This window comes from Neopsephotus bourkii, unplaced genomic scaffold, assembly GCF_033783945.1.
Source record: "Neopsephotus bourkii isolate Nb327-2 ecotype Australia unplaced genomic scaffold, CSIRO-AGI_Nbou_v1 NB_1765, whole genome shotgun sequence".
Taxonomy (NCBI): domain Eukaryota; kingdom Metazoa; phylum Chordata; class Aves; order Psittaciformes; family Psittacidae; genus Neopsephotus; species Neopsephotus bourkii.
In genome coordinates, this window is record NW_026902239.1 from 8,564,960 (window position 1) to 8,583,339 (window position 18,380).

General features: G+C 40.4%; 1 protein-coding gene across 1 annotated transcript; it reads right to left on the reverse strand.

The window, feature by feature from the left end:
• Positions 1–6,906: 6,906 nt before the first annotated feature.
• CUNH6orf58 (chromosome unknown C6orf58 homolog) lies at positions 6,907–18,155 on the reverse strand. The gene is made up of 6 exons (XM_061378268.1): positions 17,774–18,155; positions 14,618–14,704; positions 11,166–11,350; positions 9,836–9,969; positions 9,244–9,482; positions 6,907–7,276 (listed from the first exon to the last, which is right to left on the reverse strand). Exons 1-6 carry the CDS (start codon positions 18,141–18,143, stop codon positions 7,089–7,091), a joined length of 1,203 nt encoding a protein of 400 aa, XP_061234252.1. The 5' UTR covers positions 18,144–18,155; the 3' UTR covers positions 6,907–7,088.
• Positions 18,156–18,380: the final 225 nt, after the last annotated feature.

The following is an 18,380-nucleotide window of genomic DNA, read 5'->3' on the forward strand; positions in this document are numbered from 1 at the left end:
TTGCTGCTATGTTCAGCAATTTGCTCAAAATGCAGCTAGGAAGGAAGGACAGAATCTGGAGCTGAAAGAGTAGTATTTGTGCTAACATTAGAGCTGCTGTATTCCTATCTGGGGTCACTGTGTGCAGTCTCACTAGCTGCACAGGTAGAATGTGCTTAACATCTTGGGTGGCACAGGACTTAGGCCTCATATTCTGGCAGAGCCAGTCTGATAGACATCATTTACAGCATATAAGAACAAGATTTGGGCAGCGCATGCATAGTGAGTGCTGTGTTTCTAGAATTGCTAGATCTAGGGCAAGTATATATCCCTCTGGCAATACTTTGACTCAGAGGAAACTATTGAGAACAGATGTGTAAATTCACAGTTGATGTGCCAAGTTTCCAGACTCAACAGCAGCTTGATCAGATTAGCATACCCAGAAATCTCAGACAGAGGGTTGGAGAAAGTATTTAGAAAGCCTAGACACACACCACATTTTTAGTCCTACTGAGGAGTTAAAAAGCAAATGCTCACAAAAATGCCATAATATACTTTAAAGTCTTTTCAAGCAGACAGTACAGTATCTTCAGATTTGGCTATTAAAATTCTACTGAATAATTTTTACTAATTAATTTAGAATTTCTCAATATTGTCTTAAATTAATTTATTCAAGATAAATGTTCATCCTTATTAAAATCAGTTACAATTTAAGTATTATAAATATCACACGGAGTGCTTTGATTCCATGCATATGTAGCACACAGTGTTTTGCATATCAGTAGTTAATATGGAGGCTTGCAGGTGTGTACAAAACTTGTGGTTATTTGAAATGCATTTTAAGCTTTTTTCACTAAAATCTGTATTTCTCTTTATAGCAGCTGAAAACAGCCTTGTTTGTTAAGCCAGCAAATGCAGTCTGGTATTTGAATAAAACAAATTTGTTGTGTATTTTACTGCCTTTTTTGTCTACTGAATGTTACTTTGTCCTTTGCTGGATGGCTGAAAAATATGATAGGTTACTACCACAATTTTCCTTCACTGAAGTGCCAGAAGCCTGACTTCTGCATCTAGAAAGGAGAGGAAAGCCTTCTGGGCTGCACTGGCAGAGCAGTGCCATTGGCTTGAGGGATGTTACTCCTTCCCTCTGCTCAGTACTGAAAAGGCCACATCTGCACTACTGTACCCAGTTCTGGGACCCCCAATACAAATGTGGACAAACTGGAGTGAGTCCAGCAAAGGGCAGTGATAACTTAGAGCATCTGAAATACAAGGGGATGCTGAGAGAGCCTAGAAAAAACAAGGTGCTCATTAGTTAATCTAGGTGTTAGGATGGGTGTAAATAGTATGGGATACAGTTACTTTTCCAACAGTTACTTTCCCAACAGATCTTAAGCTTCTTTCAAACATTCTATTGAAGTATATGGGATCCAGTCTGTGAACAAGACCAAGATTTATAACCCATTTTTATAATGTCTTCCCTTTAAAATGCTTCAAAAAGGCAATCTCTCTTCTCTGCTGTTGTGGTTTAAGTCCAACTATGCAGCCACTTGCTCAGTCCTCTACCCCGCACAGTGGGATGGAGAGGAGAATCAGAAGAAAGGTAAAAGTCCATGAGCTAAGAACAATTTAATAATTGAAATAAAAGTAGAATGTAGTAATTCAATATCAACAACAATAATAATAGGAAACAAAATACAGAGGAAGGAATAAACCCCGCCCCTCCAAAAACCTCACATGATGTACAGTACAATTGCTCACCACCCGCTGACCGATGCCCAGCCTGACCTGAGCAGTGATCCAATCCCTTTTAGGTAAATCCCACGTTTATATACTTGGCATGAAATGCTCTAGTATGGAATACCCCTATGGCTAGTTTGGGTCAGGTATCCTGCCTCTGCTTCCTCCTAGCTTCTCTTCTCTCTGTGCCCTTCCTCACTGGCAGAGTATGAGAGCTTGAAAAGTCTTTGATCAGGGTAAGTGCTACTTAGCAACAACCAAAATACTGGTGTGTTGCCAGCATTGTTCTCAGACTAAAGCCGAAACACAGGACTCCACCAGCTAATAGGAGGAAAATGAACTCTATCCCAGCTGAATGGATAGAGTAGATCCTGTCACATGTGCAACAATCCTGTTGTCATATGCAACAATCCTGTCTTGTATATTCAGCTTCCTTGAGTTCAATGAGTATAATTGAACACTGTCCCACACGACATTCTTGTCTCTAAATTGAAGAGACATCAATTTGATGGATGGATCACTGAGTGGATAATGAACTGGCTGGATGGTCACATGCAAAAAGTTGTGGCCAATGGCTCAATGTCCAGCTGGAGACCAGTAACAAGTGATGTCCCTCAGGGATCAGTGTTGGGACCGGTCTTGTTTAACATTTTCGTTGCTGACATGGACAGTGGGATTGAGTGCACCCTCAGCAAGTTTGCCGATGACACCAAGCTGTGTGGTTTGGTTGATACGCTGGAGGGAAGGAATGCCATCCAGAGGGACCTTGACACGCTTGTGAGGTGGGCTGATGCCAACCTCATGAAGTTTAACCATGACAAGTGCAAGGTCCTACACCTGGGTCAGAGCAATCCCAGACACAGCTACAGGTTAGGCAGAGAAGAGATTCAGAGCAGCCCTGCGGAGAAGGACTTGGGGTGCTGGTCAATGAGAAAATGAACATGAGCCGGCTTCAGTGTGCGCTTGCAGCCCAGAAAGCCAACTGTATCCTGGGCTGCATCAAAAGGAGCGTGACCAGCAGGTCGAAGGAGGTGATCCTGCCCCTCTACTCTGCTCTCGTGAGACCTCACCTGGAGTATTGTGTGCAGTTCTGGTGTCCTCAGCATAAAAAGGACATGGAACTGCTGGAACAAGTCCAGAGGAGGGCCACAAGGATGATCAGGGGGCTGGAGCACCTCCCATATGAAGATAGGTTGAGAAAGTTGGGGCTGTTCAGTCTGGAGAAGAGAAGGCTGCGTGGAGACCTCATAGCAGCCTTCCAGTATCTGAAGGGAGCCTATAGGGATGCTGGGGATGGACTCTTCATTAGGGACTGTAGTGATAGGACAAGGGGTAATGGGTTAAAACTTAAACAGGGGAAGTTTAGATTGGATATAAGGAGGAAATTTTTTCTTGTTCGGGTGGTGAGGCACTGGAATGGGCTGCCCAGGGAAGTTGTGAATGCTCCATCCCTGGTGGTGTTCAAGGCCAGGTTGGACAGAGCCTTGGCTAACATGGTTTAGTGTGAGGTATCCCTGCCCATGGCAGGGGGATTGGAACTAGATGATCTTAAGGTCCTTTACAGCCCTAACTATTCTATGATTCTATGGTTCTATGATTCTATGATTCCATGATTCTAATTCATCTGTGTAAAGGTGGCAGATTTTATGAACTTTGTAAATATATTGGTAGCAGAGGTGTCTCTGGTATCTTTTCCTTAGGCATGTGTGCCAACATCGTATCCTGTCACAGAAATGAGAACTAGCCTGGCCGTTAAGGGGCAGAGAAACAGTAGTATTTGCATTAGGTTCTTGGCATGAAAGAGAGATCATGCTGTGAGGAAAGAACATCCAGTCTTGCTGCAGAAAGCAGAGAGGAGGAAGGAGGCATCAAGTAATATCCTAGTTAAAGGTTGATGTTTAAGACTTACTAAGTATTGAGGTTCTCTTATGCCATATAGATGACCAAAATGATTTTGTACTATTTGTTAATACATGTTTGACAAAGCTATAATGTCATCACGATCCTTGAGAAATCTGGTTATCATGCTTAGACATTAAGGCTCAAGAAGACTGCATTTGAGAGGGGAAAGCCATTTTCAGCTGAACATAGACCACGATTGCTATGCCTGAAGAGACTACAAGTGTATTTAAATAATGAGATATTTGCTTTGCAAAAGATTGGCATACGCTTTTGCACAGGCTTGTTAGCTTAAAGGCTTATCTCTTTTAATGCTAAGAAGTATTTCCACTGTGTTCTCACTGAAGGCCTGCTCAGGAGCAGCTGCTTCCACAGCACTCCATGTGTGCCTAAGCCCTTAGTGAGATGGCATTTTCTGTTTGGATGATCAACATGCATATTTTTTATATATCTAGCTTTTGTGCCTGGGAAGATAAGAAGAATCTTCTGCCTGCATTCTTCTTTAAATGCCAGAAGCTGTTTTGTTTAAATACATGTCAAACAAATGTTTATCTATCACACTGTGCCCAATAAGAGGCCACTGTTTATTCTTGCTATCTCTTCACCTAATGCATATGCCACTATTCCCACCTCTCCTAAGACTGTCCAGGTCTTTTCCTAACTTATTTCACTTTGATGTGCCTGTGCCATGTTAACTTTCAACAACTTGACACCACATGGGAACTGACAGTCTTTAAAGGGAAACCGATTTCTTGCTTCTACATTATGTATTAGTGACAGGTTGGTCTGTTGTTATCTGTTATGGGATTCTTTTTTCTATTGTTATTTTCCTCCCTCCTCATTTTGATGCACCTATGTGCTGGGAGTGTTCTTGTGCTTTGCAGTACTACACATCTTTGATGAGCTGTTTCTGTCTCTTGTGTTGGGTTTTTGTATTTTCTAGGATAGCCATTTACAGCTCTCTCTGGAACTGCTAAACTGCGCTGCTCTAAGTGCAGACTGCCAGCTGCTGGAGGGATTTGCCTGCCTTTGGCGTGCTGCTGCTGCTCTTGCCCCAGTCGGCCTTCTGTTGATACTTTTCTCTCTGCTGTTTTTTCTGATACCCATGTTTTCTTCCTAGGATTCATCTGTTCTGTTTAAATATACCTGGTTTTATTCTACTTGTAAGAATCCACCACCTCTGTTTTGTCTCGACCTCTATGCGTGCCTCAGCCTCCAAAGTGCAATTGCTGGCTGATTTCTAAAGCCTTTACCTGGCTGATTGGCATGCTAGGTTAGGACAAAGTGTCTCAAATATACAAGTGTTCTGTGTTTCAATAAGAAAGATGTTGGGTTTTTTTCAAAAACTGAAGAATTTCCTAATGTCATCATAAATTCAGATAAAGAAATATTTGCTTTTTAAGAATGCATTTTACAAATATCCCTTCAAGTGCGGGGATACAAATCCTATTTGTATTGATGGCTCTTTTCGTTTTCTCAAAAGTGCACCTTAGGTGAAATTAATCACAGAAAAGCTAACAATTTTTTTCCAAACTTTTCTGGAACACAACTAACCTAATATTTTAACAGCTGGCAGCTGTGGTGATTACTTTTACATTATACCTAAAGTCTGTTGGAATCTAATTATTCTGATCTATGAACCAGGTAATTAAGGTAAAAACTCCCACATTTTCTTAGACCTCATTAATGTATTTCCTTTGAAAATTGTTAGCTAATGATGGTACATTAAGAGTTTATCCATAAAGGGGCAGTGAATAATTAAAATGTTTGTCCTGGGACAATAAAGGACAGAGCAGTGTTTAACTGCTCAATGTGTTGGCAATTATTTCTTAATTTCCAGTGCAAGTATGGTGCAAGTTTGGGGAGAAAGGACCAATCAAACTGGGAAAGTGGCAGGCAAAGACACAATTGATTTTCTTTTATTTCAGTTACTTGGTATCTGGCTAATACTTCAGGAAGTGTGGAGACTCCTGGGGAGCTGGTGTTTCTCCTGCTATCTGGGCTCTGAAGGGCATCCTCAGAATGTGCCTTCCAGAGGGGCCCTGCTGGAAGGAAGGGCCCTTGCTTGGCTGCTACTGGAGCTGTGAGAGCATCTCTCAGACACTCTGGCACTGGGGGAAAAGTCCACCCCTGAAGTCCGTGGAAAACTTCTGACTGCTGTACATGTGTCAGAAAGGCTATTGCTACAGTGGCTACAAAGGAAATGTGGTATGTGAGTGCAACAGAACTCTGTTGCAGCAGAAGAGTGAGTGGCACATGCCTTTCTCCTGAGCAAGAGGTGTAAGGCAGTTACCAACTAAGATGCTAGGTGCAAACAAAAATGTGGGGCAGGTCTAAAATGGTGGAAAAGCAATGCTTTCTCTTGTTCTGACTTACAAATCTAAGGCTTGTGTTATTTTTAACTATGCTGCAGTGTAGGCTGTAGTCTAATAGGATGTAGCAGGCAGTGGCCATCCCCAGCTGTGCACCAATGAAAGGGAGCTCCAAACATGCTTGCTCTCTAGGGGAAACTTTCACGAGGATAGAGGATTCAAGTCAGCAGACTTCCTAAAAAAGCTTCAACCTCTGCCTGCCTGCAGGACCCCAGTCTCACTTCCCAACAATCTCTGAATGCCAGGTTATTCTTATTAATTCCCAGCGCAGAAGACTAGGATCAGCACTTGATCAGCACCTGAGTGTGCCGGGTGCTGGGAGTGTGAACAGTATGAATACATCTCTTCTTTAGTAATCAAATGTAATGTATGACACACTGCAACAAGAAGGGCTAGACACAGGGGAATGAAAAAGCAACTTGTGGCTACACACACTACACAACCACAAAAATAAATAAACAAATAAATTGATAGATCAGTGTTTTCTTGAAGTAAGTGAAATGAATCAAACACCAGAATCATGCAAGAGCTGACAGAGAATAAGCCCATTTACTTCAGGACTGGCTCCACAGCACCACACAAGGCATGCACTAGTTGCAAAACAGCATACTGAGGGAATCTGTCTGTACTACAGTATTTAATATGAAAAGACTGAAAGCTTCAAATTCGATTGCTGCTGGTCTGCAAAATAATAACTTTGGTGGAAAACAGTCAAGGCATTGATTTTGGATTAGAACTTCAAAGAAAAGTTTCTGATGATCACCTGTTGGACCATCAAGGACTTCAGTAATTACATATCTGGTGGGATTCCTGTATACAGAGAAAAACCCAGTCTGAAACAGAGTATAATTTGCCTTTATTTACTTTTGTATCCAATAATGATACATTATTTATAAAGTGAAGAAAAGCGATAAAGTAAGATTTTCTGTGAGGCCTTTTATTCATAAAGAATTGTGTTAAGCAAATAAGCTAATTAGGAAAATTAAGGATAAAAATATTGATTCAATATGAGAGATGCACACATGGCTACTCAGGAAATCCTGCTGTAAGAAATTACCAAGTCTGGATTACCAGACACATATCTGCTAAAAGATTTAATCACTCAATGTTGGAACTGCTTTTTCTCAAGAAACTGGGTGCTGTCAAATCAGCTCTTTTCAAATCATTATACATTCCCAAGAGGTCAAACTTCTGACCTGCAGCCATGTCTGCAATCAGCTTTTGGCCCATTTTTCTTCCTTCTTCAGTAGACATAGCCTTTCGCCAGAGACTCAGCAGCAAACCTCCTTGAAAAGAAACAGGAGAAGACATTGTCAAATTAACATGGAGCACTTGCAGCTCACGTACACAAGGGATGAAGCCCAGGAGAGTGGTGGATGTGGGTATTTGTCCAGCAACAAACACCCATCACTCTCCTGTGGACAGTGAAATGTAGACAAAGACAGGAGTGTGCCAATGGGGTAATAATTGCCCACAAATGCGTAGGGAGACACATGCCATTTATTCAGCCCAGGATCCTTTGTACTGAGAAACATCTGGGCTTGTTCTCTTGTCACCAGTCTTCCAAGTCAAAATGGTTGAATATGCATGTTAAGGTCTTGGTCTGCAGCTGCGCATAGCTTCAAGGCTTATGAAGCAGTAGCCTGGTAGTTATAGTCAAGCACACCTTTGTTTTTACTCTAAAACAACCAAGAATTTGCACTTTCTGCCAGCTAAGCCCTCAAGCTAAAGAAACAAATGATCCTTATACTTTCATACGAGCAATAAGCAGTGGCTGTCTAGGAAGTATGCCTAACCAGTCCAGCATTAGCACCAGTTTGTCTGATTCCCAGTCTTCTCAGTGCTGATCTTTATGGGGAATAAAAGACCCACAGAGGAAATCTGAGGGTAAAAACAAAGAAAAAAAAAAAAAGTTTATTAGAAAACCAAGAGGACTTTATTCTTCTGCAAAACATGCTTTAGAAGGAAACTGACAGCAGTGGAGAACTGAATTTGCACAGTATTGCATTGGGGACATGAGGAGTGAAGAGGAGAAGGCAGAAAACAGTCCTCTTTCCTAGGAGGACTGCAGGAGGACTGCAGGAAAGGTGGGGACTGCAGTAAAGGTCTTGAATAGCAAGGCACCTGCTGTTCTGCTTTCACACATCAGTGACAGAAAAGCATAAAATTTAAAGCTTTTTGCTGTCCATGGGTCAGGAAACTTTAAACACAGTGCAGCCCTATCTCAGTACAGGTTCTAGCTGGACTAGGAGAAGCAGCAAAAGGAAAATAAAGGACAATCAAACTCTGAATTAAGAAAGCAGATCTCACACTGGGTTGGACAGGGTCCTGTCCTAAGAGGTACTGAGACCCTTTGCTGTGGAAGGTGGGAGGGTAGCACTCTGTGATGTGAGCATGCTTTTTTGTAACACTGAATAGCTTCATTATATGGCTTTTCAGCTACAATAAGTGAGAGAATTTTCACTGAAATGTAAGTAAGGGCAGAAGAGGATCACAGAAAAAAAAACACCAAAACCCAAATAAAACAACCAACACCATAGTTCTGGAAACGAATTAACTATTTTTTCAGTGTATTTTTATATTGTATTTTCGTTTAAAGATTCAAAATAACTTTCCTCCGCAAATGACAAACAGAAACATCCAACGGAGCAATACATATGAATGAACTGAAACCTGAGAAGACTGCAATTCTGAGTCTCACCGCTGGATGGCGGTGCACAACTTATTTTGTAACGAAGCAGGCCTTGTCTAAAGATGCAGTTTTGCTGGGACAATATTCTCTGTTAAACCAAACACTGATACAAAACCAAAAGACAAAACAAGTACATTTGTGGACACACAAACTGCTGTTCGTGATCTTCTGCCCATTTCTTTTTTAGCGACCCCAACTGATCTAATAACTTCATTTACAGCTTTAATGGTTTCAGATTACCTGGTGAAATGCAAACTAGTATTTGTGCTTTAAAGTTCCTGTAAAAACTGGAGAAAAAAAACTAAGATCATCTGTGCCAACAAACGATGCATTTTTCTCGTGTGAAATACTCACCGCATACCGTCAGTATTGCATTTGCTTTCTGGTGCGTTGTTTACTTACGGTTGTATTTTTATCTGCACTGATTTACTGTTAGTCTCTAGGAAGTGTTTATACTATTTTATATTAAAAAACCTGTGTTTGTATGGAGAAAGGTATAGAAAGAGAGAACAAGTTATTAGATATCTGTGGAGTACAAACATCTGTAGATTGGGTTTGTACCTGTTATTTTATTTGTTTTGTGAAGAGTGCTCAGTGAAAGCAGGACTCTATTTTGCTGTGGACTGAAGTCACTAATGAATGGGATGACATCCCCTACAGCAAGCATCCTCTGGGGCAGGAAAACCTGGAAGTCGTTTGTGGTCAATAAATCTGTAGAGAAGTATGTGGCTGCAATGAAATCTACAGCATTAGCCCAGTCTTCACCAAAATTTGCTTCTGGATCAGAGAGGTATTTTAAGCTGAAAGAGATAAAAATAAAAATGTAACAGATAATTGACATGCCCTGCAGAGCACCTAATTTATCCTGGCATCGCTGCCTCTGCCCAAACAAAATACAGATCCTGACTTGGGCCCTGGCTCCCAGAGAAGAATCAGCATCTCATTTTAAGCCCACAGCCTGCCCACCCATCACAGCCTTAGCAGCCATCTCTCACTGATTATTTCATGCTCCAAGAGAACAGAAGGGACAGCAGAGCCTAAAGAGCAGAGGCCTAAAGCAAGAAAACTCATATGGACTTTGTTGGGGTATTATCCTTCTCAAGGGTCATGCAGGTAGGAAGATCCCCATTGGCCACCCGTCTCATCCCCATACCTGTCGCGGAACTTGGGCCGTGCATAAGCAATGGAGGCAACATGTGCCCTCCACATGAGACAGAGGGCATCATCCAGTTTGAAGGAGGAGAAGGTTGCAGGGCTCTTGGCTTTGTGTTCTGTAGATAACAGATACTGCAGAGACAAAAAAAGGCAGAGAAACATAGGGGTGGTTTAAACCCGATTAATTTTTTAGACTTACACACATGCCTCATGAAATAGTAAGCTTGCAAGCTAAAGGAAATTGCTTTTGAGTAGTTAGATTGTGCTGGTTTGTAAACAACTACAATGTCTGACATAGGGACAGAAAAGTGATTAATATAGATGAAGATCGAGTCAATGGGAGTTGCCATTCTTTAACTTTCAACAGAGTGAGGGTTTTATCCACATAATTTAGGTACTTTGTCACAGTAATTCAGTGTACTTTTGTATCTGAGTGCCATCGAAGTTTCCGTGCTAAAGTACTGGATTCCTTGAAAAACTGTTTATGTTCTTTTGGCCACAACTTTCTGAAGGTTTTCAGAAAATCCTTGATGGCTACCATTATGGCTATATGAGGAGCAGGTCTTTTATAACAACTTCTGAAACATACTGCTTAGGAAAATTAATCTTAAGAAAAAGCAAATCTTGCTCCTAGAACTTCTACATTCACTCACAGCTGCCAAGAAGGACTTAAGGTTTTAATTTTATGATCATTATTAATTATTTGACTATTAACAAAAATGACAAATATAGAAGTCTGTCTGTAAAAATAGTTATTGAATCAATAAAGTAAGAAATATTGTCATCTTTGGGATTTGGGAATATGAATTTGGGTATGAGGAGGAAAGAGAATACCTACTTGCATAAATACCTACTTGCATAAATGTGGCCTTCTGAATGAAGTTTCAGCATTTTCATGTTTTTTAAATATTCAAAAGAATAAATGAACCCTATAAAACCAACGCAAGACCATTTCTCAAAGGTAATGTTCTATCTTGCATGCTTATTTTGCATTGCTAATATAAGCACTATAGGGGGAATAAAAATATAGCTGTTAACAAAACAGTCTCTTGGGACAGAGTCCAAAGTACAGAATTATCTTAAAGAAAGAAAGGAAAAAATCCATAACTTGTAAAAAAACTGGCCTTCTTATGTCTGACTCACTTTATCTTATGCTTTTTGTTTTTTCCTGCTTGTTACTTTTATAGCAAGCTGTTACTGAAAGCAAACTAAGCTCCTTGAATCTTACAAATAACAGTAACAATAGTTTTTAAAGGTAATATTCTGGTATAATTTCCGAGAAAATATGAAAAAAGCCCACCCCAAAACACCAAAGTAAAATTGCTTACTTCAAAATAGGCTTTCCAGGCATTCATAAGATTGGGAATGCGAGACCGGCAGTCAGCAACACTATAACAGAAATCAGATCTTCGCTCCTCTGGTGGCAATATTTCAATCTCATACTGCAGCTGCCCAAAGAGTCCAGCTTCCACTGCCCCCAGAAAGGGTATGACAGCCAGGTAGTAATTCATACCTGTGACAGTAATTAGAAAGGAGAAGGTGTTAACCTCATGGGAACTGAAAATTCTTGCATAGAAAAATTAACATTCTCCCATATTGAATGCAGCGGTTTCAAATTGCCACTGATACAGCTGTGCTCAGCAGTAGGACATATGTACTGACATACACTAATGATGATGTCTGCATTGATTTAGATACTTTTTGTAACGTTCATTTATATACTGCCCTTTAATAGCCTTGCATGAGCTTCTTGTTCACTATTTTCATGAGAAGTGTCGAAACCTTGATTTCACCTCAGAAAGTACTTACATTCCTTTAAGCGGGCTTGCATATATTACACATTTGTGCCTGCTTGGGTAACTGAGAGGGCAGGCAGAAAACAATGCAAGAGAGGACTACATTGTATATTATACCAGGCAAAAAGGACTGACGTTCTCAAGCAGAGAGTGTCTCATACACCTAGGGGTGTATTAAATGTGAGTTTCTGGTTTAAGCTAACTCCTGGCTTCATATGAGTACTCAGGCCAGAGACGGCTGCCCCGAAGGCCAGCTGAAACCACTTACACCCTCAAAACAGTGAGAGAGGTTTCTGTGCAGTCTGAAAGACATTTTGTGTGCTTCTACTGCAGTAGGGTAAATCAACGTTGAGTTTATGTTTTGTAGAGGCAGCAAAATCAGTATCAAATAAACATGCAGTGTTTAGAAGTAAGTGAACATCAGAAATGCAAACACCAAGAAAGCAAGGTAATGGTTTCTATTCCAGGAAGGCTCCCTGCTTGCACAGGGCTATATAATGGCCCTTGTTACTTGTCACTGTGTGGGATGCCTTCCCATGGAGCACCTAGGGCTAGCTACCCACAGAGATAGAAAACTGAAGTTGGAGTGAGTATCACAGTCAGCTTTGGTCTTATTTAAAATTTACATATTTAATTTACTCTGTGCTTACAGCTTTGTTTACTTGAAGATACATACATTTAATTTCTAGCTCAAAGGCAGATGCTTCATTCTAAGGGCCTCTACAACAAAGTGCTTGTGTGTCAGGGAAGAGACAATGCTGTTTGCTGAAGCCTGCCAGCAGGTCTGGTGGAAAGGGTGACTTAGGACAGCAGGGAAGCTGGGGGAGTGAGGGACATAGTTATAGAGGGAAAATGTACTACAGGGAAAAAAAATGTGTAGCTTTCCCTTCCCTAGGAAGGAAAGGGATATTTAAACTGGAGGGCTTGCAAGGCCTCTTACCTCCTTAAAAACAAAAAATACCAAACAGAAGTTTTCCTTTGGATGTAAGCAGTGATTGTAATCCATACATTGGTCTTGTCTTTCTTCCCCCTACTTTATCTGTCAGTTCAATTTCTTTTAGAAGAGAAGATAAACTGTCTAAAAGAGTTAAAGTTCCAGTTTCAGAAAAAAAGAGTCCCTAAAATTATTGACTTTGACTCACATCAGAAAAAAGGGGATTTTTCTCTTTTCTGTTTTTTTAAGAATGTATTAGTTCATCTTTTGAAAAATAGAAACAAAAACATTGCTTGGGAGATTTTATTTGGCCTGACTGGGATATGTTCTTCAATTTTTGTAGGAAAATTAATTAGATTTCATTAATCATATGAGAAAATGTAACAGTTGTTTATGGTTTTGCATAGGCTCAGAAAAGAAATCCCTTATAAGATGAACTCTGTGGAAATCTAATTATCCGTTTGAGGAATCTGTTTCCATATAGACCTGGATCTAAAAGTACCAGAGGGAAACAGGCTACACATGTTCTTGCACTTGAGACAGAGAACGCTGCAGTATCAGTGTTATTTTTACTGATGCTACAAGCTTTATTCACTGGGCTGCTCTGTGCAATAATAAATGGACATACTTGAGCTGCATGTGGCATTCCAGATTCCTTCCTTTCCTCTTTGGCAAACCTCTTAGCTAGAAGTGGACATAACTGGGTGTTGTTTTTTTTTTCTTTCTATGTAAAAACATGGTTATAGTATCTTGTCTCACACACTATTGTTTCTCCCATGATCCTGACAGTGGACCTACCCTTATGTCCCAGGAGGATAAGATGTTCTGCCACATCTACCAGGAGTGATGCCAACAGCAAATATAGCTGAGTTAGCTCACAGCTGTTCCTTCAGTACAGTTTGTCACTTCGCCTTTTCTCTGCACAGCCTAGTGCAAAGGTGGTTCCAATTTTGATATCACCATCACTGAGACGACACTGCTTCCTGCAGTGCAAATTTGCTTGGGTGTAATGGATAGACACATTCTTCCATTACACCTGTGATATATATTTTTACAAATGAAATTCATGTTTTTCTCATGCATTAATTTGATCCCTCCAGTTCAACAGGGATCAAGTTAATCAAACTTGCATCAGACATGCAAGACATATGAAAGGCTTGAATTATCAAAAGTATCCAGGTTTCTTCTGATGTTTCATTTGTGGGGAAGACTGAATTATCAGGGTGTGTGTTTTCAGAGGTATGGAGGAAAACACTGAAAATGTCTAGGGCATTGTCATTGGAAATTCAGATTTTTATACTTCTTTCTCCCTGTCACTGTGTTCAGTTTGTTTCTACTTACTGGAATAATGAAAAAAAAACAAACAGAATTTTAACCTTTTAGAACTTCAAACCCAATATTAAAGCAAATAGAAATTGCCTTATAGCTTGTGTACACCAGACCAAAGTATTAACTAAGTTTTAACTGAACCCTTGAAAGGCTGTTAGATAAATGTCAGTGTAATGAACATAATGAAGTTATTTGGATATAATGATCACAAATTCTCCCTTTATTTCATTCTCTGTAGCCTCCTGACCACAGTGAAGTTGTGGAAGTGCAACTGAAGACAGAAAAGTCCTGTTAGATTTGTATTACTGAGGGTGGTGCAAGAACCACAAAGATTCCTGCTTGACATTCTCACGCTAAGTTTTAATTTGAAGTATTAACATCTAAACTGAATAAATCTGCTCCAAAGTAATTTAAAACTCTAATTTCTACAAATGTCTACAAATACAGATACCCATTGTAATGTTTCTCACACATTTTTACGTGCATTTTTGCAGTGTAATTCTTTTTAAAGCTGCAAATTCACAATTTTTCCTTCCTGAAATAAGTTATCAAAGTCAGTTAACTTTCATTTACTCATGCTTGCTGCAAGCTTTTAATGGAGAATTAAGTAGCACTGAAATTATTTTATAATATAGAAGCCTAAGGGGAAGAAAGATTCTAAATTGCCTTCTCAGACACTGATCATATTTTGAAGAAGAACAGTGAAACAGCTTATACTTACAGGACCACCAGCTTCTTACAGATATACACAGGAGGTCTCCATCTTCATAGCCACAGGAAGTCACATTGGAAGGATCTGCTAATCTGCCTAAATTAAATGAAATAACACACCAAATACTTCTCAATCTTTTTCACAAAAGAAATCCCACTGTGATGAAAAAAGAATATACAGAAGAATGCAGAGTTTTGCTCAGAGACACAGAACAATTTTGCTTCATAAATTACTGTTCCTAGAGTAGTTGCGTTTCTCAGTCAATACTTCATGCAGTGCATAGTAATTTGGTTGTGTTTTTAGAGTTCAATTTATTCCTCAGTGTAAATGTACTCTGAGAATTTATGGAACTGTCTGAAAGTAGGACATCACAGTGATATTTCTTTGGAGATATAAATATACATGTGCATACAGACATAAACACATGCATAGCTGATGTTGCTTTTTCCATAGATGCAGGGCTGCTAGTGTAGGAGAGCTGCTTAATGAATGGAAGAGCACAAATTAAATGCACTAGTAATCGTCTCACATAATTGGGTTGTGTGATATGGAATCCCTCCAGTTTAATGATGCACACAAACATGGCCTTAGTGTGAAGCTAAGCATGCAAACGTTGTGCCTGATTAGGAAGGTTTTCAAGCACCTGTGCTGTAGCAAACGTGCAAGACATTCCACAATTCTTCATGACATGTAGAGCATATTTCACTTTAAGCACATGACACAGAGAAACAACCTAATTCCTGAAATCATCATGTACATGTACATTGTGTGGTAAGCAGTCATGTAGTGAGTCAGGAAGTCTGCTTTAAGTGTATGACATGAAATTACCACGGTCAGGTCCAATGCTTGGACTATTCCAGAAGCCTGCAGAGCACTTACTCTCTGGTGAGTCAGCTAAATAATGGCAGCCTCATTTCTGTCAGTTTAGAAGTAAACCTCATTACATTCTTTAAACATGCACATGATGATTTCAGGAATGTCTACACTACTTTGTTTTCCTACTCTTCCGACATACAATACCACCTGAATCTTTTTAAAGTTCTTAAATCCAGTGCTCCTGGATTTGTATTCTGTATGTCAATTATTCCAAGTGGGGGTAGAGGCTATTTGGCTTCTTTACTCTGTGTACGCAGGACTTTCAGGTTAACTCTGTCTCCCAGGTGACAATTTCTATCTCCAAAATCTCATTCCTATCAACTGTGCTGTCTCAACATGATTGTCTCTACTGAAAATTTAGCCAAATTACTGATTTAATTTAATGTCCATGAATAGATTATTGCGTATCTTTCTGCCACTCTTACTAAGTAGCAGCATCACTTGCTCTTGATGGTTTATATAGAGTTATACCCGTAAAAATATTTTCTCAGCAACATAACTTTCATGACCAGACAGAACTGTTAATTCAACAATTTTTGTAGTGTTTTCAAGGATCTGCTGTTTTGCACCCCGAACTTAAACCCTGCTTTTGTTTACACAAGCTTATTATGCCAATATACAAATGCTTCAGTCATTCCTTACTAATATAGCCCAGCTGCCTAGGATTAGGATTAGGTTTAGCCAGTTAATAACCTCACTACTGTATGTACCAAAATTCTTTCTTTCCCCTTATCCATTTATCCTTCTACTTATCACATTTTTTTACTGTAAAACTCTTTCCAGCCATGTGATATTTCATCTTCTACTATTTTTTTTAACCTTCTGATCATGTAATTTCAAAAATGTATCTCCTTGTCTAAGGAACAGCCCTATGGCCCTTTGGCGGGTGACAGTAGGTCGTCACCTGTCTGTGCAACCGGGTGTAAATCTTTCTTTCGCCTACCATGTCCCTCACCTCTATTTGGCAACTCTCACTGCAATCAGACACCTTCCCTTTGTGGAGGAAGCCACACTACACAACTAGGTCCTTTCCAGCAGGTCACCACTCAAGTGTAGCTTCTGCTTTGTCATCTTTGCCACACATTGGGTCAACTTTCCTGCTGCACCAGCCATTCTCATTATCTTCTCTTTCTTTTCCTGTACATAAAGAGGTGAAAGAGGAAACAGCTTGCCTGAACTCCAGTCAAATTCTTGCTGCTGTTTGGCAGCTAGTTGCCTGCTAGGATTTTGCTTACTCTACCTCTTTTTCCTCATTTTGACTTTGCAATTAATTTCCTGTTAGGTGTGACTAAATGCTGGCAGCCTTCCTTCACCAGCAGCTGCAGCACCTCTGTCTTCTTCCGAACATACAGTTTCTGCTAAACCACCACCTTGTGAAGCTATACATTACAGCTACTATAGAAAACAACAGTCAGACAGCTGCATTTGCTTATGCCTTGTTACCACCAGGCACAAGTTCCTGAAAACATCATTGACTCTTCTACCTTTCTTTCCACATCTCCTAGTTGTTAGAGCAAGGCAAGTCAACTCTGGCTTTGAAAGGAAGCTTCCCTGCTTCCTGCATGTGAAGCAGCTTGTGGAAGAACATGTTCTCTCATGAAGTTCTTGATAAAATAATGCATTCTTAGCCTCAAGGGACCTTTCACATGTGTTTCTGTGCCTCCTTCCTTGGCAAGGCCAACAAGCAAACAAGAATGGCTGCTCAGATGACAAACAGCTTTGGGGGATGAGCCAATACCTCACCTCCCCCCAACAAGCAGAACAAACGCTCGTTTTTGTAAAAAAAACGTGTTTAGAAAATAATGAGGTTACTTCTGAAGTAGTTCTCAGGCAGAGGAGGACTTTTCACTGTGTGTATTAGAAATGAAACTCAAGCCACCAACAGAAGATCATAACATTAACAACAACAACAAAAAAGCCTATTAGTTATCAATTTAAGAACAGCACTGCAGAATCCAGGACCTGAAATATGTCTACTATAAATTGAGGCAACTGGGATTTTCAGATAACTGGAATATTCTCCATCTAAACCACACATCTTCTGAATTCTGACCAATACTATGTTAGCAATACACATTTAATAGTGTTTAATAGCTATTGCTCAACAAGAGAAGGGTGTTCCCTTCATTTAGGATTTCTTGTTCAAATTGGCAGTTTAGCTCAGTTTGTCAAAATTTACACCATCTGAGGCCGTACTGGACTTGCAAGGCAGAAACCTTGGAAAGAATGGCCCAAAGTAGGTCTGGTAAATACTTTGCTGTTCCAGCAGCTTAAGGGCATATCTCATACCTGTACGAAATTGCCACCCATGCTGCAGTGGTAATCCCCAGAGAATATTGCCGAAATTTTGGTATCCAAAGGCAGTAAAATATTTGGCTGAAGAGTTTAGCAAGCTCTTGTACAGTCCCAGTCGTTCTTGGTAGTTCCAGGCATTGATGACGATTTTATTGTCCTTTACTAAGAAATTCAAGAGGTTTCCAGGGACGAGGTTCCACAGAGGGGGATAGATGTCCTCTTCGGTGGCATCTTTTTCACTCCACACTGCAGCAGTCACTGGACTCAGGGTAATAGTCACTGTAAGAAGAGCATGTATGCCAAAGTAGGACCACATTGTGAAGGTGTGTGACCCAGGCGTTTGTGGCTGCAGGGCTTTTATCATGAAAGGTGAGGGCTGGGCAAAAAAGGGTGACTCAGGCGCAGAGGTGTCTATCTCCCTTCCCTCTTTCCTGTGACCCTGACGTAGAGCTGCCAGATTGGCAAGCTCTGAGTAATGCTTTGTCCTCCCTGGGGAGCTGGATCCAGTGGGATCTGGGGAGCAGCAGCAGATGTTTAAGAGGGATCAGACTGATGAGAAAATGCCCAGATCTGTGCTGGCCACCACATATACCCAACCTCC

Bases quoted from the DNA above. Each gene is read 5' to 3' on its own strand.
- CUNH6orf58 (XM_061378268.1), bottom strand. From the start codon at position 18,143: ATGATAAAAGCCCTGCAGCCACAAACGCCTGGGTCACACACCTTCACA. The intron at 9,970-11,165 runs GTAAGCAATTTT...TTGTCTCTGCAG, and splicing joins CCTGGAAAGCCTATTTTGAA to TATCTGTTATCTACAGAACA. The intron at 9,483-9,835 runs GTATGGGGATGA...TATCTCTTTCAG, and splicing joins CGGCCCAAGTTCCGCGACAG to CTTAAAATACCTCTCTGATC.